Source organism: Sinohyriopsis cumingii, chromosome 5 (assembly GCF_028554795.1).
Source record: "Sinohyriopsis cumingii isolate HCF-2022 chromosome 5, ASM2855479v2, whole genome shotgun sequence".
NCBI lineage: Eukaryota > Metazoa > Mollusca > Bivalvia > Unionida > Unionidae > Sinohyriopsis > Sinohyriopsis cumingii.
This window is the reverse complement of record NC_142965.1, coordinates 47,802,206-47,825,505: the sequence shown is the minus strand read 5'-3', so window position 1 is coordinate 47,825,505 and position 23,300 is coordinate 47,802,206. Positions and strand designations below refer to the sequence as shown.

At 34.1% G+C, this 23,300-nt stretch overlaps 1 protein-coding gene across 3 annotated transcripts in view; it reads right to left on the bottom strand.

The window, feature by feature from the left end:
• LOC149799102 (spondin-1-like) overlaps positions 1–23,300 on the bottom strand; it is a 79,996-nt gene that overhangs the window by 26,387 nt on the left and 30,309 nt on the right. For all 3 annotated transcript variants that reach the window (XM_089958101.1, XM_089958099.1, XM_089958100.1), the window contains exons 2-5: positions 7,227–7,333; positions 5,555–5,691; positions 2,444–2,523; positions 1,329–1,466 (exon numbers count right to left, since the gene is read on the bottom strand). In XM_089958101.1, coding sequence (XP_089814227.1) covers positions 1,329–1,466; positions 2,444–2,523; positions 5,555–5,691; positions 7,227–7,333 — 462 coding nt within the window. The remainder of the gene's footprint in view (positions 1–1,328; positions 1,467–2,443; positions 2,524–5,554; positions 5,692–7,226; positions 7,334–23,300) is intronic.

Below are 23,300 nucleotides of genomic sequence, written 5' to 3'. Positions count from 1 at the left end.
CCATGTAACAACTATTCTTTTATCATACTGAATGCTGTTCAAAGTCTATAAATGGAGCGAAAGAAAAAATACAGATAACAGAGAGGACATCATTGTGAATAATATAGTAACGAAATCATCAACTTCGCAAAAATTAAATTCAGTACAAAACCAGCGCAAGATGTACAATCTTAAGAAGACTTAGTGACTTTCCAGTACTGTGAACCTAAATTAGCTATGAGAGATACTTGTACATTTCCAAAAATATGTTAAGCCTTTTCAGACAAACAGCCCCCAAAAGAAGATATTAATTATATTTTACAGTTGCTATTAGATATAAAGCAATCAAGAAATATAAAATAATAATAAAATAATAATAATAAATGGCAATGGCTTGAAACAATTGTTCTGTAGAAGAAGGGAATTAATCTATCGTTTCGCAATCCTGAGAGTATTTATTACAGCATAAATGGTACAGAAAAATCCAACCAAAAGAAACTTATTGTTTAAAGCAGCAAGACTTGTAAGAATAGTTGGCTACTGAAATTAACAACACACTTTACAGACAGTCTGTTACTGCCCTGACCCACGCCACGCTTGTGATATGTACAGTCGGCTTGATATGGATGTTCATTCTCCTTTACACATCTTTATCTATGCTGCGCTGCGCAAAGGAAAAGGGTGGTATCGCTGTCAAATCTTGTTCTCTACAGGCACGATCAAAGATGTTTTCGATGATAAATGAGAAATTAAAATTTGGTTTTTATAGATGTTATTGTCCGATAGACATTTATATGGTAACTGACCATTCGAGACCAAGCAACCATATCCATTTCGTTTTCTAGGCGACTGAACAGCAAATGTTGTCGCTCGAGATAACGAATAACGTTTCCAATCTATTATGATTGCTATCCTTGTGTGACAGCTGACAAGATATTTAATACTTAGTAACTGTGATTGGGGTACAATCTTTATCAGATGAGACTTGTAAATACTGACTCCAAAATGACTAAGAAATAAGATCAAGCACGCATGGACATAGTAATCACAATAAGGAAATCTTGCTATTATTTCAAGACATGGCTCAGTGTTGTCCTTTACCCTCATTTGCGCTTCAGAAACCCCAAATTTTTTAATTTGACACCCACTTTTGATACCAAGTTTGTTTTCTACTCAGTCTGCCCCATCCCCCAATTTTGACACCTAGGAGATTTCTGACTCTCAGTCTTACACTCCTAGGGGATACACTGTGTGTCTCTCTTTACCCTATATTCCTTTGAATTATTTCCTCTGTTGATATTGGCAGTAATGAAAGAGACGGAGTTAAAATAGTAGCCAAAAAAGAATACCTCTTCCTGTTGGAAATCCCTTTGGATGGGTCTGCGGAGACCAGAGGCCCTGAAACACCATCTTATACATAGCATGACCACACGCGCAACACCGAGGAGTTTCGATCGCCGCATCTTTCTGTGGTCCTAAAAGTTGAACTGAAACAAAATTGGTAATGGTACTGATTGCTTCATTCGTTTCTGTGGAAAAAGGCGCATTTATATATGCTTCGAGGTATTCATGACACTCTGGAAGTTTATTAGTTAAATTTATCTTCAGAAACGTTTTGTATTAATGTGAAGTTCTATAAAAATCGTTTTTTTTGTTACTGCTATGGCCTTCACAGTGCAGAATTTCGCATTCTCTTCCGTGTCATTTAAAAATATTTAAACAATTCCTACTATATGTATGTGTCTCACATAGTCTTTGTGAAACTAATCTAAGTGGAACTATTCATAAATTAAATACTGACTTTCTTGACCATCTTGGTTTTGTTAAATAGAGATACTTTTTCCATAGCTATGTAATTGCTGGTATTTCTAGTACGTGTACTTTAAATACTCTGTATGCTACATGATCTGTGTGGTGTGAATCGTCACAAAAACTTGAATAATACAAACTTCGTCAATAGGAAAGCAAAACTAAGTCAATCAATTAGATGTGGAGTTAACGCCATTAATTAATTAAGTTAATCAATTAGAGATGGAGTTAACTCCATTAATTGCAAATTAATATTTTTAATCCTCCCAATTTAAATTTTCATTTAAAAGCATGCTCTATTGTGGAAAGTATTCTGCATAGGGAAAACTAGTTACATAAAATTATAACTGCCAAGAAATAGAAAGTATAACTCCCCAGAAGTGAAGAGTAAAACCCGCAGGAAATAAACATTTCTCAAAGTAATTATAAATTTCCCATTATAAAAATATAAAAAAAATAATCGAAACGGTAAAATGAAAGTTGCAGAAAATGGAGAAAAAGATACAAAACCCGAACCACTAATTATTATGCAATTAGAATGGTCCAAAAATGCCTAATGATTCAGATTCTATGTTGCTTGTGAAGTCCAAATTAAGACCTAACCAGGGCGGTTTAAGTGGGAAGTAGAATTTATTACATTTGGTGTTGGTCTTACTTTCTTCTTCCTCACAGAGTACTGCTGTCAGACCACCATCATCCTTGTACCACGTTTCCGAGTCCTCGATCACAGTGGCTCTGAAAATTGGGAGGAAGAATTACGACAATAAATATACAGAAGAAATCAGAACTGCTTTATTTATCCAGAGTTTTTAAACTCCAGGGAATAAATTGGTCAATGAGAAAAGATTTAATCAAGGCTTGATATTAGCATGTAATTACACGGATAGCATTTGTTTGATCTGGAAAATAATTATTTCTATTTCATAACAAAGCTGTACTAAACACCGGCTGGATTCAACCTGACTTGTAAAAAAAAGATAACATATAGATCAAGTAACTCACGAAAATGACAGGGGGCAAAGCTGTCGGTTTTCGATCTCTTCACCTAAGAACGCATCACGATCAGTCAATTCGGATCACAATGACAGGGGGACAAAGCTCGCAATTTTTGATCCCCTCGAGTAAGATTTCATGAACATCAATCAGTCTTTGTATTATTTGTTTTTCATCATTCCTAATCTTGTATATCCCTTTAAACTATAAACAAATCGACATATTGACACCTCCCTACGCAACACAAGTATTTTGCGTTAACATTTCACAGAAAAATAACGGCAATCTTGCACAAAAAGAAAAACTTATTTGCAGATCTAAACAGATAAGTGAAAGGAAACCAAATGTCCATTTCACTTATAAAAACAACGGGTGATTTAGAGCAATCTTGGAAAAACTCTCAGACCAATGACTTTAGACTCTTAAGCGGCAGTTTCAACGATGTGATATACAGACAACTAATTCAAATGGATTTTTTGACAGTTTAGGTATTACGATGTTTTTTAGCATCATGTTACCGAGAATTCATTAAAAACACAACTTTAAGTTCATGAAGAAGAGAAAGTTTCCTATCTTGACTTGCTTACGCAAAGATCTAAAAATGTAAGACATGGGAACTGAAGCTCAAGAGAAACAATTGACATCAAATTGCACAAAGTCTGCCAACACACACACACGCATTTTTATTTATTTATTTATTTATTTATTTATTTATTTATTTATTTATTTATTGTGAAAGAATCGGAATTGGGTGGCACTTTGTACCTACAAAGATCACAGTCCAAAGCAAACTCTGATATAAATATTTTAATATTTTCCCTTCCATTCCTTTACTTTTATGGCTAATGTCACAAAATTAATGATTAAAATGATAATCATAAAAGGTATTCTTACCACAATCAATCCACTTAAGTGATATCAGAGAGTTGTAATTGGGAAAAAGAATGTTTGAACAACGTAACCTGTTATATAGGATAAAGGTGGCAGACGGGTGTCTTTATGTCACCTTCTCTGCATTTTTTCTTCTTTTTTTTCTTTTCTTTTAAAGGATTCCTATTGCCCTTGGTCGATTATCCAATTCTTCAAGCGGCATATAACGGCAGTACTAGTTACGTATGCTAACGTACTATCTGCATCAAACAATTTACAGTGGATTGTGCAATAAATATATTGTCCTGTTTAAAGCTGGTATCAGACTCTCTCTCTGTCTCTCTGTCTCTCTCTCTCTCTCTGTATACATAAGCTAATCATAATTAATGCACTCTAATTTTTTAGGTAAGACATACTTATTTAAGCTTACCATGATTAAAGCATTCTAATTTTTTTTAAGTAAGACATACTTGTTTAGGTAAGACATACTTGTTTAAGTAAAACATACTTGTTTAGGTAAGACATACTTTTTTAAGCTTACAACATGAATATAAGTATACTCTCATACTTTTAATGTAATCTGAATTACTTACAGTGTATCACACAATCAGTTGAAGCTGCACGTGTAGATCATATCTCCACATTTCGCCATAATGCACATTTACCTTGTACTTTGTGTCCATTAATTTCTTGGTCATAAAATCGTCTTTGTGAAATATTTATCATTTAATTTTGAGGGGAAACTTAATCCGGCAAAAATAAGTTTTAATACGACAGGCAACGAAATTAATTCATATGCTTTGGATGACATATTATCTTTAAAAAGAAATTGTCACTGTTTTATTTATCGTGTTTCTTTGAAGCAATTTGTGTAACGTTACAATATTGCCGTAGGATGAAGAGTATCTTTTTAGTTTTAAAATTACGTAACAAATCCAAAAAAGAACGTGATCCACAAGTAACTTTTACAATCATGCATTTCGCTGGACCTGAAGATACCCTGGAGAAAAGTGTGTTCAGCTTTCTTACAGTATTCAGATTTTGGACAGCCGCGTTAAATATATTTAAGTTCTAACAAAGGTAACTCTGACAATTTATTTCCAAACATTTGAAGATTTCTGAAAATTCAAGCTAGATGCTTTTGAAAATATAATGAACCTTCAATGCAGGCTATCCACAAAGTCTGTGATTAGTATAATGTGGTATCTCTTTTCGGATAATCAACCTTGTCATCGTTTCATGTTCCATCCCACAAACAGAACTCTCCAAAACTAACGTGGATTTGAGTTTTCTTTTCTAACAAATGCTAATTATTTACTACCCAATAGTATATACACCGTTGTTTTATACTAAACACGTTCATGTAGTTATGAAAATAAAGTCCATTCATCTATAGTTTATTTGATTCTACAATTATCTAGTTTTGTTTCCTTCAAATATTTATATTTAAAAAATACACCTGCTTTATCAAAACCTTCAAAACCACGGTAGTAATTGCCACTGGCATACGTAAATATCCAAGAAGTTTTTATTTTCCATCATTTCAAACGTTTTCTTCATAGTTGTCTGTATTTATTTTTAACTGCCAGTTCTTACCTCATATTAACAAGAAATTAGTTCTGCGTCACTATCAGTTGAGTTGGTAAGCACATGTTGCACGTGCATTCCTGCACTTGTAGCACGAGTTATTTCAAAACAGAAAGGGGTTGTAGTAACGTACGATAATTAAAACAGACTAAAATTAAGGGCGCATACAGTTAAAATGACATTGTGTGATGTACAAATCAACGTTTAAGTGAGGCTGTGGCCACATTTTTGTATCAATCTATTTTGGAACGTAATGAAATGAGGACATGTTAATTTGATGAAAACATATTTTTTAAAAAACGGTCTGAAGTCTTACCGAAACTCCAGACAGCCGGAATCTCTTGGAGGTGCCTTCCACTTCAGGGATACGCTACGCGTAGCGACCAGGTAATGGTGGGTAACGACAGTGTGGGCACATTCCTCCGCTTTTTTCACCAAATCTTTAGTAGAAATCTAAAATATAAGTGAACAGATAATATGAATTCTGTGCCGATCTAAATTACGATTTTTATGCAAACAGTTGACACGAGTTTTCATAACGCTAGGTTAAGTTTCTTACATAAACACCTGGTCATTATTAACCGTAACAGCTCAACATTAACCCCCATCCCCGATTTCACCCCTAAACAGGGTTTGGCCTACATCCGTAAAACTTAATAGCTGATCACTACATCTTTGCCCCCTCCCCCCAATAATTTTGCGGATGCCCCTGAGTATCAACACCATTGGGTTAAACATGTATTAACGTGTTTTTGGATAAAGAACATGCGTCAACATATATTGGATATAGAACATTTATCAGTATATTTTGTGTATTGAACGTGTATCAATATATTTTGTGTAAAGAAAGTATATCAATATGTATTGGGTACAGAATACATATTAATATTCTTTTAGTATACAACATATATTAATATACATCTGGCTTAGACGACAAGGAAAACGATATTGAAATGACCACGAGAGACATATTGACAGAAAAATAGCCGTGCGGAGTTTAAATTTATTAATACAAATTAGTTATTAAACACTACAATTAATTATGGAATGGATTACTATACTTAAGTCAAATACATATTCGATGATATCAACATGTACTCTTTTCTATCAGAAAGGAGTAACACCACCTTTTTTAGAAACATACACAGTCGACACGGAGAATTTCCTGATTAAATTATATTTAAGAAGTACTGTACGCAGTGTTGCATTATATTATATTCAAGAAGAACTGTACAAAATGTTGTATTACATTATATTCAAGAAGTAATGTATGAAATGTATTACATTATATTCAAGAAGTAATGTATGAAACGCATTATATTATATTCAGGAAGTAATATACGAAATGTTTTGTTACATTATATTCAAGAAGTAATGTACGAATGTTGTATTAAAGTATATTCAACAAGTAATGTACGAAATGTTGCATTAAATTATATTCAACAAGTAATGTACGAAATGTTGTATTACATTATAATCATGAAGTAATGAAAGAATTGTTGTATTACATTATATTCAAGAAGTATTGTACGAACTATTGTACGAACTATTGTATTACATCATATTCAAGAAGTATAAAGTACGAAATGTTGTATTATTATATTCAAGAAGCAATGTACGAAATGTTTATTACATTATATTCAAGAAGTAATGAATGAAATGTTGTATTAAATTATATTCAAGAAGTAATGTACATGTTGTATTACATTATTTTCAAGAAGTTAAAGTACGAAATGTATTACATTGTATTCAAGAAGTAATGAATGAATTGTTGTATTACATTATATTCAAGAGTAATGTACAAAATGTTGTGGCCAAGACAACCCCTAATGTGTTTTTATGCCGAGGTACATAAATGCCATAGTGAATCTAAGCTATGCAATAAATCTCATACTACATGCCATTTAAAGTTCTTAATTTAAATTACCTTGACATTTGACGTTTTGGTGACATTAAAGGGAATAAACTCATTTCCTGAATAAACTTACCAGAAATTCTCCGCTAGAAACGCTTTCATTTTCTACTCCTTGAGGCACAACAACCAGCATAAAGCCCAGCATTGTTTTGTCATTCTTCTTCGTATTGTCTATCTCAACTGCAAATAATAATAATAATAATAATAATAATAATAATAATAATAATAATAATAATAATTTGCAAACATTTTAAGGAGAAGCGATTGCCACTCTGTATCATCTGGAGTAGTGTCACTTACAACGATTTCTCGGCACATCAGCACAGATAAGTCATTTACTCCCAAGGCAATTGGAATAATGTGCCTGCGCCCAAAAACACACCACGGCACTCTGGTGGCTGGATTCGAACCCGTGTACTTTTTCTTTCGCTCACCAATAAGCCACCGCAAACAACCAAGGTCCTGGCCTGTCGTAGCACAATGTGCCTGCAGATCAAAGTCTAACTTGTTTGTTCTGCTGATTACTCCTAACACACTGCACAGACCCATATCGGCTCATTATGCAACGGCAGATCTGGGTCTGTGCAGTTTACAATCGGACTCGTCTTATAAAAGAGTACATACGGTGCTTAACAGATATATGAAAGGACGCACAAATTGAACCATATAGATATCAAATGAATTTGTAGTATTCGAGATACTCGGCATGGCATAAGTGTAATATATATTATTCTTGTAGTTTGTACGTTCATTTAGCATTCATTAGCTTCATTAAAAATAGTCATTTTGGGCGTGTTTATTTTTGGAGACATGTACAAACCGGATGGCTGTATAATTTTCCTTTCCCATTGTGGATACTTAAATACATCTTTGATTCAGTTTAATGATGAAAAAAAAATGTGTTAAATATTTCGTCTCCAAATATATAGAAACGTTTCGTGCAGTACCGAGTATGACAAAAATAGTCTCTTATCGGTTGTACGATTCGACGAGATTTTCTGTTGTGTATGAAGTGCAAACACTTTCAACACATTTTTTGGAGCACAAGTTTCAATAAATACAAGGTGAAAGGCGCATCGGTGAACTACATTGGGGCTAACTTCTCTGCGGTAACCTGGCAAGAAATATCGGATGAATTGTTTTCCACGCTAATACTCAGCAACAGTCGAGTCGTGTGCAGCTTCCTATCTCGTATACTAGGTAATAATCGGCACTCTACAACCAAAGGTTTAAACTAAAAATTGGCCGTCGTATTAAACACTTTGACTGCACGTTCCCCCACCCATTACAAATTCATTATGGCTATGAAATTCATTAAATATTTAAATATTAGTAACAAATTATGTCAATTATTGTACGAAATGTTGTCTATCTCTCAGTGATTTTGCTAAATCGAATGCTGGTTGGAGGACTTCTTCCAAGCATGCCCAATGTGTGAGTATTTGCGCATGTGTACAGTGAAAGAAGAAATGTCTAGCTATGAACAATTATGTCAACAGATTTTCATTTGACCAGAACAGAGATAATCAGCAGACTTGTCGTGTGATTCAGCGAATTCTTTTACAATAACATTAATTGCACGCTTCAAGCTGCATTTGAGAATATGGATTGGAGAGAAAGAATGCGTACAATGTTTATTCAATCTGATTTCAGACACAACTATAACTGTCATTTACATTTTGTCAAGTTTCAACTCGGGACGTTAATAATAAACCTCGGCGAGTATGGAGTTATTCCGTCTACTCTAAGGTCCCGTCAACTTGGGTGGGGTTATATTTAATTTTCTATAGCCTTGATTGATTTTGTTGATCTGAGGTATGTCTTCTCGACCTTGAATAATTCAGAATAGCAAAAGTGCAGGCAGGGGCGTTTACAATATTTAACCTTACTAGTCAAACATCCACTGCTGTCATTATTTCTTTTGGGTGACATCGTTTTTGGCAACCATTGTAATTATTGTGTTTTATAGTAGGCTAAGGAATCGTAGTATTTTGGTCCATATTTTACCCTTCTCTTTCCGTTCTATACACACTAAAAACAGCACACTTCGGAAATGTAATTTTCCCGTGTGCAATGACGTAATCTTATTTTATTTCCTCTCTCGACTCTGTTATACATTTTAAGATTTGTGGAATGCTGGTTAAACATGATTGATGACATGTGATTCAGTGTATTTGTGATTTAAGCTTTAAATTTGTATTGTGTTTTTTTTTTATTAAAACAAAACAGAATATGGGATATTTTCAGTTTCGTTTCTTGCAAGATATAAAAAGAGACGAAAAACGTACATGAATTATCATAGAGACACTCCAACACATACATACATACATACATACATACATACATACATACATACATACATACATACATACATACATAATTACATACATACATACATACATACATACATACATACATACATACATACATACATACATACACTCACACATACATCAGCTATGGGGGGAAGGCTGAATAGATTGATGTATTGATTAATTAGCTTCATTGATTTATCCAGTAACATTTTTTAAAAGTCACTTATATCTTCCCGATTTCTAAAATAAGGTGTTGCGCCCTAATGAAAACAAGATAGAGGTCATTCAGTATCAGCGCAACTTATCTCAGAACTTCTCTTAATATAGAAAAATACAATGAGCGAATAAACCTGCGTACGGTTCATTAAGCAATAATACCTTCCTGACAACTAAACTCTCATGTTATGCACTGTTTTCAAACCTAATGTTAAAATGAATTACGCTAATATTCTGTAACTATATGCATTAGTTCTAAGGCAATACTATAAGTAAACATTGAAATTATATTCTGATGAGTGAAGAAAATTGGTTTTGAAAATGACGCGAAATAAATGCTAATGTGGTGAAGTTAATACCAATAATTACATGTTTGCAAAACGTTTATTTATTTTTGTAGGTGCAATAACCGCCCATTTATATGAAGAAAATTGAATTGATACTCAGTAAACCCACAGGAATATACGTTCTGGAAGTGAAATAAAATATGAGAAAGAACAGCGATTCCACTGTTCATGGGCGAGAGACAACTTGAGGAGGTGATTTGTATATGGTTAAAGAAATTTTAGAAACCATCGAAAAGAATCTACATTCTCTGAAGTACATTGTGAGGTCATAATCGGGTGACTTTTTTGATCTGATAATATTTTCCATAATGCTTTTCTTGACAAATTGTATACGTGTATCAAAGGTATAGCAGAATACGACGATTCTCTTTCGTCGGACTTTTTTTGGCTCGCTAGGCCTTAAGGCCGAGTAAGTTTATGGCATGGTCACTCGTCCGTCATTCAGCGTGCATCGAGACCGTCGTCCGTCTGATTTTGGTAAAAAGTTTGTTTTCAAAACTTTCTGAAAACTCACAAGGCTAACTTCAACCATTCTTGGCACTGAACATCTTGGCAGACAAACATTTGAAATGTAAATGACTGATGCTGATCCGCATCAAATATTACCACCATTTACAAAAGAAGAGAACAACCATTTTGAAAAGCTTAATCTCCAAAACTACCGAACAGAATTTGATAAAATATAATAGGAAGAAACGTGGAACGAATTATGCCGATATTCCTTCAGCTAAGACTGCCGTTGCCAGAGTTAGAGGAAAATTGTACGTGGTCCTTTCACGATTGCAATTTTCAACTTCTGAAAAACCGCCAAACCAATTTCACCCAAACTTGACACATATTATCCCGGCATAAAGGCCTTTCAAGTTTGTTCCAGTGGTGCCGAGCCGCCATTAAATTATTGTTTAAAAAATACTATTAAGATCATCTTCTTCAAAACTTCTTATCCGCCATTAAATATGGTAATGTTACTAAATATAGAACTGTTTAAACAATTTCTGCTTTAACACCGCTAAATAGATGCTGACCAAATTTGACAAAAAGCATCCTGGTATTAAGACATTAATTATTTATAAAATTATGCCAATCAGCTATTAAATACAGTCACCGTTACTATATTCAGCAGAACGTTTCTTCTTCAAACCGCTGAACAGAATTTAACCAAACTTGATGAAAAGCATTTTTGGCATAAAGTCCTTTTATATCTGCACAAATGATGACGAATTTCTATCAGGTATGACCACATTTACTAAAAGTATAAACATTTTTAAACGAATTCTTCTCATGTAATATTCAGTAGAATTTAAACAAATTTGACAGAAAATATTCTGGTATTAAGGGTTTTCAAAGTTTATACGAACAATTCGTCATCCAATATGGCCGCCCTTACTCAAAAGTTAAAATCATTTAAAGGACTTCTCAAAAACCACTGAACCGTATTTGACCGGATCGGATACAAAGCGTCATTACTTGCATGTCCAGCCATCAAATAATACTGCCGTTACTAAAAGTAGAACAAACATTTGCACAACTTTGTTTCAAACAGCGCTAAAAAGAATTTGGCCAACTTTGACTGAAAGTGGCCTGGCTTAGACGAATGATACTAATGTGCGATCAAATATGGATGAACATAGAAAATCTAGAGAAACCTAGCAATTTCAACACACGTGGAATCGAAAGCACTGGAGAAATTTCAATAAGAAAGCATCCTAATGACCCAGATCGTTTTGATATTTGCTATGGTCTTTGGCTATTAGGCAGACTCATTCAGGTGAGTGATCTCAGACTCACAAGGGCCTCATGCTTGCTTTACTTGTTCTCTATTCGAGGGAATGTTGCTCGTTAATTTGACTAAATAATAATTAATAACATTATACATCATTCATATAAGCAAAATATTTAAAAATAAAATACTCATGTATCAGTTTTTGCTAGTGAAACAAAGATCCAGTGTACATTTGTGTTTTTTTTTATTGATCTTGTCTCGACTATTTATGCCATTTGTCATCGCTTGCTTCGTCGTTTATTTTTCGTCTACATTCAGTAGTGTTGTCAAACACCCAAAACCAGAAAATGCTTGGGATACGAGCTTATCATAACATCTCATAACATTCTCACAAACAAAACCAACAATATAAAACATAGCAAAATACATACTATCCTGATATATTGAAATCAATACCTTTCATAACATTGCTTAATCTTGACATTTTTTCAAACATAATCGTATGTTCGTCAAAATTATGTCTTGTTTTGTACTTATTATTCTGTTCTTTGAATAAGAACGATTTACATCGGCTCTAAACGAGTCTTAAAGAGTAATACGAGTATTCGAGTTATTAACGTTTAAGGTATTGAATTATTACTAACTGCAGTTTCAAACTTTGTTGGAATGAATATGTCCCGATAAAATCAGAACTGATTGACCTCTAATGCACTTAAGAAACTACATAGCTCGAGATGAGCACGGAGAGCTACTAGAATTCTTACACGGTCTGCGTATTACCAGCATTTCCTTTGCACCACATTATTATCTGAATTATGTATAGGATATTGAAGAAAGAATTTTGCAAACAAAAAAGCTTTGATCCTGACTGCTTCACAGACAGTATCTGTGTATTTACATTCTTGCGTATTTCGTAATTATCCCTTGGGGGTACAGATTTTCTGACAACGGGTCCCGTGTTTGTGACCTGTGAGAACGCACTGGATATGATTGTCAGTTATCTCAGTATTAAATTTGCTCAAAATTGCTATGTGTCAGATGAAACGTAATTCTAATTTACTTCACAATCAACAAATGTTATTTCAAAACATCGTCTAAATGATACATAATTAATATCATTGGATAAGGTGTGAAAATTTCCTTTTGAAGACTACAGTGAGAGATATTCCGAGAGAATGCTTGTATCTCTAGGTACTCATCAAATTAAATATTTATGCTTTAACACGTGGGGGATTTTTTTTTAAGTCTTTGAAAACAAAAGAAAACTTTATGTTTCTAAATTGATCAAAAAATCATCTAAACGATAACCTCTTCACCTATGAGCAATCTAGATATTACTGTAAGAATACTTTTGGTGTATATCACTAACAATTAAGAGAAAAACTCACAAGATTAATGATGTCAACACTACTAATTTGGAGACGCGGTTCAAACTGTTGTTTTATCGTCTAGTTTTAATTCAGTGGATGTGTCAGTGTACCCAATTTGTGTCTTTTGCATGTCTTTTTTATACCTCATCGCTGGTTTACATACAAATAAACTTTTTTGGACCTATCCTTGAAGCAATGATTCAGCAGGCAATTTACCAAATATCTCATCTTACAAAGCCTCAGATTGGAATGATCCTCATTTACATGTCGGGGTCTGCATGAACAATTTCCCCCAGATTATATCGTTGAACAGTCTGATACGCAATGACTTGTCCGTGACGTCACTGTATGCCTTTAATAAAATGATTCAAGAGAATGCAATAGCACTAAAAGAACGCATACATTAATAAAATAAATTTCCCTCAGAATGACCTTGGTAGCATAGGTTTTATGGGACTGATATAGTTGCATCGTCGGAGGCAACTGTTTATAAAGACAGGTAGCTAAAATACAATCAATGCACATTCTTTGTAATTATTCTTGAGGACAACTGAATAATATCTGTCTTCCTTTCAGCTGAAATCACGAGTTGTTATTTCATCACTGTACGGTCATTATTATTGTATAAGATGACACAGTGTATATGCTATGTTTAACCTTTCCACTTTCGGCCAAACCTTGTAGAGTGAAGGAAAAAAAATATACTCCGTATATGCCCAAAAAGTACATGATTGTTGGTAACAGACCGGGGGGAGGGGACTTTTCCATATTGCATATATGTCAGAAGTTGACGTCTTCAGTTTCAGGTTTTATCTTCTCCTATTCGTCCGTACTGTCTGAATATTCAGTCATGCCAAGAAAAGGAAACGAATTTCAATGATTCTAGTTCTGGACTAAGTCAAAATATGCCCACAACCTTGGCTTGACTGTTACAAAATCCTTCTTAATACAATGTGGGATTTAAAATTGCTATCATACAAGACGGTCAGGGGTCTTTCATTTCAATGAAATCTACAGAGATTGCGTGCTGTGAAGGGAATTGCTCTTTTGAACCAGTATCAGGTTGTACGAGGAAAATAGTTTTCTATGCAGATAAATATGATAGATTTTAGTGACTGTATTATCGAGATAATGACTTGGTGAATAGAATTAATACTTAATTATCTGTAATATTGAAATTCTTTAATTACATTATTAAGTAACAGTGATTCATATTAATTGTACCATAGCCTGGTAAATGTCCAAAATTTATTAGATATAAATGTTTAGTACGGAATGAGAGCGACATTTCTTCAATAAACAAATATTTATACGAATGGATGGTCTCAGACAGAGAAAAAAAGATAATTTTAAATTTCACAGAAAATTAGGTAGATCATTTTACTTTTGCATTCCATCTGCTAGAATAAATTCAACAATATATGCGTATTTGCAATAATTGTTCCCCAATATTATCCTTAGATGAGCATTCGGCATCAGCACGCACAAAAAAAAACACAGCCAAAAATCACTTATGTCGGTAAAAAAATACTTTTTCGAAAAGTAACAATACGTACTTTCTCTACAAAGATGTATTTGTCTAAGACATCTACAAACTATAAAATATGGGCTCTGTACGTTTGTCAAAATAAATGTGTCCTACAGACAATAAATTTGATATGGTTGGTCATTAAAGTCACGCTCTGCTAATGCAGCCCCTTCATGCATTGTGCCTCGAAGTGTCCGGCGCCAAGTAATTCGCACTCCATTCCCTCTTCTAAGCACGGTAATTTTTCACTATAGCACGCTTTAAGGGACTGTCCAATGGAGAGTAAACTCATCACAGAATTGGACCATCCCATGCAAATAGGGTAGACTCGTATGCGTTCTAATGAATCGTTGGTGCTGTCTACTGCCAGATTCGAAAAGAAAGACAATCACTACAAAATTGAACGTTGTACATAGAATGGAAAAATGTTTAACTTGTACCACTTTTTAACTCGTCCATGATAGAATAGGAAAGAACTGGCTAATATTACTCATTTTGTCACAAATGCATTATAAAAAAATATTGTGCTGGTGGTAATTGTGTTCTGCGGAAAAGGAGAACTATACATTAAGATGGCCAAAAATACAGTAAAGATGATAATGAGAGACAACCAAAGTTTTCCATTACAAGAATACGTGATCTCTTAAGTAGGTCTTGTCCTGTTGTCTTTTAAATTCGCCTATCAAATTTACGGCTGCATATTTCTGAAGGTGATACACCTGAATCAACATATCACTATTAAGGATAAAACTCTCCCAAATAGAAAATGCAACGCTATGCCTGATAGCCGAATAAAACAAAAACAGGCTGAAATTCCAAATGTCACCAAAGTATTAACTTTTATCAGTGCTTGTCAGATCTCCATTACGTAGGAGATTTTTAAATCCAGAATAAAGAAGACAGAAAATTACTAGGGACGAAACACTCTGCGCCATAGTCGCAAAATAAGAGACTCTGTTGTCTGACGATTTACTATCCAATTTTGAATATTATCTCTATGCCAATCAACTCTGAGGTCACGTACATGTGTAAATGCAACAAATTAGTTCCAAAACATGTGGCCTATTATTTTTTTAATTTTCATAACTTACTGAAGTCAGTACTGTACAGTTCTTGGACGTAATTTTAAACTAAACATAATTCTTTCAAATGAAAAGTGTTGATAAGTATTTTTGCAAAGCGTAAAATTGCCGACGCTTATAGGAACAATTCTGTTGTCAAATCTTCATTTTCGGAGGTGAGTGGTTTTGCATGTTGTAAAGCTGTTCAATTTCGGAAGTAAGTAAATTTGACGTTCGCAATCCCAAAAGAATCCTGAACTTGTGAAGTTTGGGGACGAGACAAAAATACTTTTTCTAGTGTTCGTATATTCTGATTAATTAATTGATACGGTCATAAGTACCCAAATATCGCGCATCAGTGACGAATGTAAGTAACATTGACTTCAAATAAACAAACCAAACTTGGTGTTTCGTTTCATAAATGTCTAATGTGACGGAGTATGATCAAGAATCATTATTTCTCGAAATTTAATCGAAGACCGCCAAATGTACTACTACCTCGTAGACTAGGAAAGTAAAGGCATCGCTGACTGTTCTTATGCTAAACTTTGCAATGGAGATCAGGAAACGCGATATTCTTAGACAACTCTATAGACTACCGCCAGGCACGTATCAGCACGAGTCGTACAGTAGCCATTAAAATCGAAAGAAATGCAATGGGACGCATCCTATGACCATCCCGGTAAAAAAAAAAAAACTGTTGAAACCTTCTCCTTCAATGGAAAACTCATTTGCTCACAAAACGGTCTACGGAATCGTAGAAACTGCTGAGATAATACGGGTGTTGAAAACTAGTATTTGTTCTGAGGTTTAATGGTAAAACATCTTCAATGACTATATCCATACCTCTGAAACCAATAGCTGTCAGCAAGGAACATATGGGTTGGAAAGTATACTCATTGTTGCTACATTTTAAGCCATTTAGAACGCTACGCAACGGAGACAGCGAACAGTTACTGTGAAGAAAGTGGTAACATGCCGAAAATATTTGACCAAGCGTAAACATAATTACTATATTATTTTCTTTTCAAACAGTTGAACTTTGGTAACGTTGAAAGAGGAACATAAAAACGAATTAAATGATTAGATCCTGTTTTTGATATGGCAAATCAAAGAAGCATTTTCCTTTTTCTTTTTTCGGGATTTGAAGTCCGTAATACATTATACAAATTACAAAACAGGAAACATATTTTTCTTTCATATGTAATTCAACAAATTCCAGTAACAACAAGCTCTCTGCGAATATTTCAATAATTTCCACGAAATGCTTTGACTGAGACATGATTTAGGAGTTTGGATAATACACATGTTGGAATCCCAAACGAACCAGTTAATTTATCCATAATGGCGTCACTGATTTTTTTCTTTCTTCTAATCATTGAATCCAAACGTTGATTTACACAATCATGATAGAAGAGCAAGAAACGAAAACGAATTATCAGAGATTAAAGAAACATCGCTTCTATCCATTGTTGCTGAAAGATACGTGTACTCGGTGAGCCTAACAAGGAGACAAAGGCGATGCAATCGAAACACCTGTCGGCAAGGTCGGGTCTTGAACTAAAAAGTCTCAAATTTGATGACGTCACATTACTATTTAAAATACACATTTGGCAAAAGTATCAAATTTCAAGTGTGCTCTAGTCATTAAATATGTAAATACTGACAGATCTGAAGATTTTTGAGGGCGAAATACCATCTAACAAGATTCAAAGACACTTTTAAAAAACGAAAAAGGAATTTATTCAAGTGTTGACAAAGAATCGTACAAATATAGATAGCTATCCTTTATTGTGGTAATGATACAAAGGTGCCACGGTAGTGACTTGGGTTTTCTGGGCGGAGTGCAATAATAAATACATGTTAAGTAGGGTATCCTTAACCGCGGGACTGCACTAGAAGAGGTGAGAGCAAGGCGGGGGGCAGGATCACCCAGCCAAGAGAATTCGGGGTCTTAAAATGTATTTAATAGCATGTGTTGTCTTAGAATAATCATCATGAACAAGCGATGTTGAATACTCTGTACACTCGACACATTTTATTAACAGTAGGCACCAGTGCAGGAATAGAACGAATGTTGGAATATAGACAAGTTAAGATCCATTCTTCTGTTAATTTTTCTCACGTCATCCTTGCTTGAAGTTGTATGAACCTAAATGGCCAAGTTTCTACGAATGTTACCAGCGTCTGTCTGCGCCGGAAGTAGTATTAGCTTAAATGACCAGGTTCATACGTATATTACCAGCGTCTGTCTGCTCCGGAAGTAGTATGAGCTTAAATGACCAGGTTCATACTTATATTACCAGCGTCAAAGCGAGTATATAATTTATTTTTACATTTGGCATATTCTTTTCTAAAGTATTGGAGTAAAAGAGAAGATGACAAATAAAATCTTAGCTTCGTAGTTATCGCGGTTGTGGAAAAGTTATCTTGTGGTATAAATTTTTTACATACTCTTCTGAATAATAGTGAAAGACGTAATTACAGTAAATTAGAAACATCGTCCAGATAGTGTACTGAGCTCTTTATGAATAAGATTAACCAAAGAGAGTGTTAAGCTCCTACTTGAGAGCGTGTTTTTGAATGTCTGAATCGACCACCTTTGCTTGAACAATAGACGTTTTAGCTCTATTAAGGTTTCTTTATGGGGTATCTTAAGATCAATGGATTTGATGACAGTTCCTATTTCCTCTTTAATCCCCAAACATACGGCAGTCTCATAGTAAGATTACAATCCTTAAAGAAATTTTATTGATTTTTTTTATTTGTCATAATTTGGCATTGTAACGTATCCATTTAGCACCGTATGTAGTCGCTTATAAGTCGAGTTCAACTGCAAACTGCACAGACCCAACCTACCGTCTCATAACACCCCGGCAGATCTGGGTGTGTGCAGTTTGTTAGCATTATGCTACGGCAGATCAGGATCTTTGTTGTTTGCAGTTTGCCTGGACTTATAGTCATGTACAGTTGGTATTCACCTCATTGTCTCTACTTGTCTACTGTACTACTTATCTGTTAAAATGTGGGTATTTCTAATTCTGTTTTTTTTTTTAAATGTTTGTTTCGTATCTGATGTATCCATGCAATTTGTTAAGAGTAATTGGCAGAACAAACAAAATAAACCCATATCAGCCTGTGCATTATGCGACAACAGCTCAGGGTCTATATTATTTGCTGTTGGACTTGACTTATAAGCGAGTAAAAACGGTAAATCTCTGAAGCATGGATTCTTTTGTTTAAAGGTTCATAAATAACAATCTATGTAAACATTTAGGAAGCTTCTCGTCAGTGGTCGATAGTAATAGTTATGATTAAATGTAATTGTAAAATGTATGTGCTTGATATAAGGGTATCGAGTTAATATAAACTATATATTACTATCCCGATGAACGCTCTGATTGCCTAAGTGGTTAGAGCATCCGCTTCAGATGCGGGAGGTAGCGGTTTCGAACCCCGGCCAAGTCGTACCAAAGACATGAAAATAGTACACGCAGCTGCCTCACTTGGCGTTCAGCATTAAGAGGTTTAAGTTAGGACTGGTAGGCCTAGTGTCAGGATAATGTGACTGGGTGGGACATGATGCTACATGTCTACGACATGATGCCCAGGGTCTAGACATCACTATAAATTGCCACACTGCAGACATCGTAGCGATATGACTGAAATGTTGTTAAATCTACGTTAAAAATTAAAATTACACACACACACACACACACACACTATCCCATTTATCTTTTGATGGAGATAATAGAATGAGATCGGCATCTAGTATAGATATAATTTTGTACCATTATAATATTTCTTTGTTATCCTGTTTGTGTGAGCGCCTGTAGTAAATAAAGGTACATAATCCGTCAAATGATGCATAGAATTCCAACATATTTCAATTCGTAAGCATTTATGTTATGTGTCGAGTGTTAAGCATTTATGTTATGTGTCCAGTTGTAATCATTTATGTTATGTATCAATTTGTAAGCATTTATGTTATATGTCCAATTGTAAGCATTTGGTATGTGTCGAGTTGTAAGCATTTATGTTATGTATCAATTCATCAGCATTAGTGTTATGTCTCAATTTGTTACCATTTGTGTTATGTCTCAAGCTGCAAGAATTTATGTTATGCATCAAAGTCGTAAGCATTTATGTTATGTATCGAGTCGTAATCATTTATGTTATGCATTAGGTTGTAAGCAATTGAGTGATGTATAAATTTATGTATATAACAACACCAAGACTACCATGCTTACGTTAATACTAACTTGGACACATCATAAAAAAACAAAGGTGGAATTTAGTCATATTGTGGAAATAATTTGCAATTTAATAAAATAACTGGACTTTTTACTACCTGTGAGCTTTTCAGGACTAACCGAACTACACCTTTGTCATTATATGTAGAGGCTGAATGCAAGAAACATAAAGTAGTATTTTCTGTGGAGGATTTATTACTAATTTCTTTTTTGAATACTGGTAACATCATTCATTGCCAGAAGATCTCCAGAAAAAAATCAAAGAAAACTATAAATGATTTTCTAAGGGTTTACAATTGGGTGCAATAACAGTTGATTGGCTCAGTTAGTGTTCTGATACCTAAAAGCGCGTGTCAGTCGTCATGGAGACGACTAATCCAAGATGACTAGTCAAATTTATGAAAGGTTACACTACCTTTATAAGTTTTGTACAGCACACTAATCTTAAAAACTGCAATGTAGAGGATGACAGGGAAAAAGGTACCACTTAAATAACTGTCAGTAACCCTTTTCACAGCAACCTGAGAATAACCCCAATAAATAGTGTCGCCGGACCAACCACACTCTTTTCAGGCACATTAAACCTGCTCTATAACGTAGGGTCCTTTAGAGCAAACCAATCAAAGTAAAATATTGTATTACCTGCTGCAAAGGAAATGCGCTGGACATATATTCAATCTTTATGATATATTTGTGAATACAGGAGTAACGAATAACTTCATCGCGTTCGGAGAACTTTCTTCAAATGGCCTAGACTTATAATTGTATGCTCAAAACTTTCTTTAAATGATCAACAATTGTAATTTTATGCTGAAAATTTTCTTCAAATTGCCAAGACTTGTAATTTTATGACTTTTCCGAAATTTGTTTTTAGAAATTATTCCCCAAAATGGGTTTCTATGTCATAGAGATAATTCTCATTTTAACGTATAATGTTACCTCAGGATCAGAGCGTCTAAAATATATATTCAAAGATTTGTTTATAACGGAAATCATGCATTTTCAAGAATTAAACAATAGGAACCAAAGGAAATTTTGGAAAGATATCAACTTATTATTTTCATATATGTATGTATGTATGTATGTATGTATGTATGTATGTATGTATGTATTTATGTATGTATGTATGTATGTATGTATGTATGTATGTATGTATGTATGTATGTATGTATGTATTTATGTGTGCGCGTGCGTGCCTGCGTGGGTAGGTAGGTAGAGGCGTGCGTGTGTGTGGACAACAAATCTTGCACATATATGCAGTAACAAGCCTTCTCTGGCTATTACGTTTTACGAATGAGAAACGATTACATGAATCTGATTCAAAACCTCTGAAACTGCAGCTAAGAAAGCATCACAATCAATCTGCTTCATATAAAATTTTGAGACTCTCGTTACAAGATTAAAACATACATACATACATACATACATACATACATACATACATACATACATACATACATACATACATACATACATACATAAATACATACATACATACATACATACATACATACATACATACATACATACATACATACATACATACATGCATGCATGCATGCATGCATGCATGCATGCATGCAGACAGACAGACAGACTTCCATGTGTACGGACAGACATTCATCCATACCTACGTATTGTATAAATATGTTACTGGAAGTTGAACAGCAAAATAATGCTGATAAATAAAAAGCATCTGATTACAAATCTATTAAATAAGAAAATGCCTTACCACTGAGCCGAAAATCGTTGACGTTAATATCCGCAAATGTACTGAAGAAGATGTGGGAATAAAATCTAATAATACAAAACTATTCGTCTTGTAAGATAAAAGAATTTGATAGCATTTAAGTATACTATGTTGCTGTTCTAATTCCCATGGTCTTCGAAATACCCCAAAATCGTACTCACGTGTTACAAACTGTCTGGATACACGAGAACAGCGAGGTAAGAGGACAACATGCAACGCGACAGATGGTAACTATGAAAACAAAAAATAGGCAACTATTCTACGACAGGTAATGCGCCCACTTATAATTATATTCCCGTAAAATGTTAATTGAAAAGAATCCTTGTGTGAAAATAAGTTTCTGCGTTTAAATTTAGTTCACTTTTAAAACATTATGGGTAACATTAGAAGATGATTATATATTTAATTTAGGCTTTACTTTAATGAACAAACGTACCTCCTTTATGATGAGCATTTATGATCGCATGGTTGTGATAGATTGGAAGCTGGCGCCAGAAACTATGTGTCTACTCATAGCTTTAATGTTACTGAACCTGGCACCATACTGTGGAAGGCCTACAATTACTAAGCATCGTGCTTTACACCGTGGATATTGATCGTTATGTCCGTCATGGTTCAGGAATTCACTTGTAGCACATATTAAGGTTTCGAAATAATATTTTCATATCCAATCAACCGTTAAAGTGATTGTAGAAAATAATGATTACAAAGATGAAAGGATTTATATCTTTCGCCTGTATTGCTTGAATACTTTTTTTTAAATATAATCTGAAGTATATGTTATTATTTAATCAAACGATATTGTCTTACTTATTTGCAAAATATCACAAATATTTATTTTCCTTTTTGTACTAGTAGATTTGAATGTAGCGATTTCTTTGCCTTTTCCTTCGGTTTGACAAAAATAAAACCTATTCTTCATAAAATTACTTTGGCTTCTACCAAAAATCTCATTACTAACAGTTTAATCTTTGCAGGCTATGTAACTGTTATTTTTGAGAAGAGGTTATTTCACTCTTGATCTCATGTTAACAGCGTGTCATTAGATTTCTCCTAATTTTTTCTTGAGTGGAGTACATCGTGATAGTAATACTAAAATGTATTAATGTAACTCAAATTTATATTGGCAATCTTCAAACTTCACTATTTTGATGCATTTACATTTTCTGTATTGTATTAGAATCATTCAAAATGTATATGGCCATAATCATGTATGTATGTATGTATGTATGTATGTATGTATGTATGCCTTCCAGTATATCTATCATTTTCAGCTCCAACACATCTGTAAAGGTAAAACTTCTTTTGCACGAACCCAAAACGTCTTACACCTGAGTTGAGAAAGTCAAACATTTGATACAAGATTATTTATCTTTTGGTAAATAAGAAGGATGACTGTGATTACGAGGGTCGACATTCATGAATGCCGTGTATTGTGGGAGCGATTCCACACAATTGGCACTGTTTTATTTGGTATATTTTACACAGGTTGTAGCGAATTCGATTCTCGTTTTGTCAACAATAGTTAGACTTCGTTGACCTCTAAATACTGTCTCTTCCTCGGTTATCCAAGCTGTTTTTGTG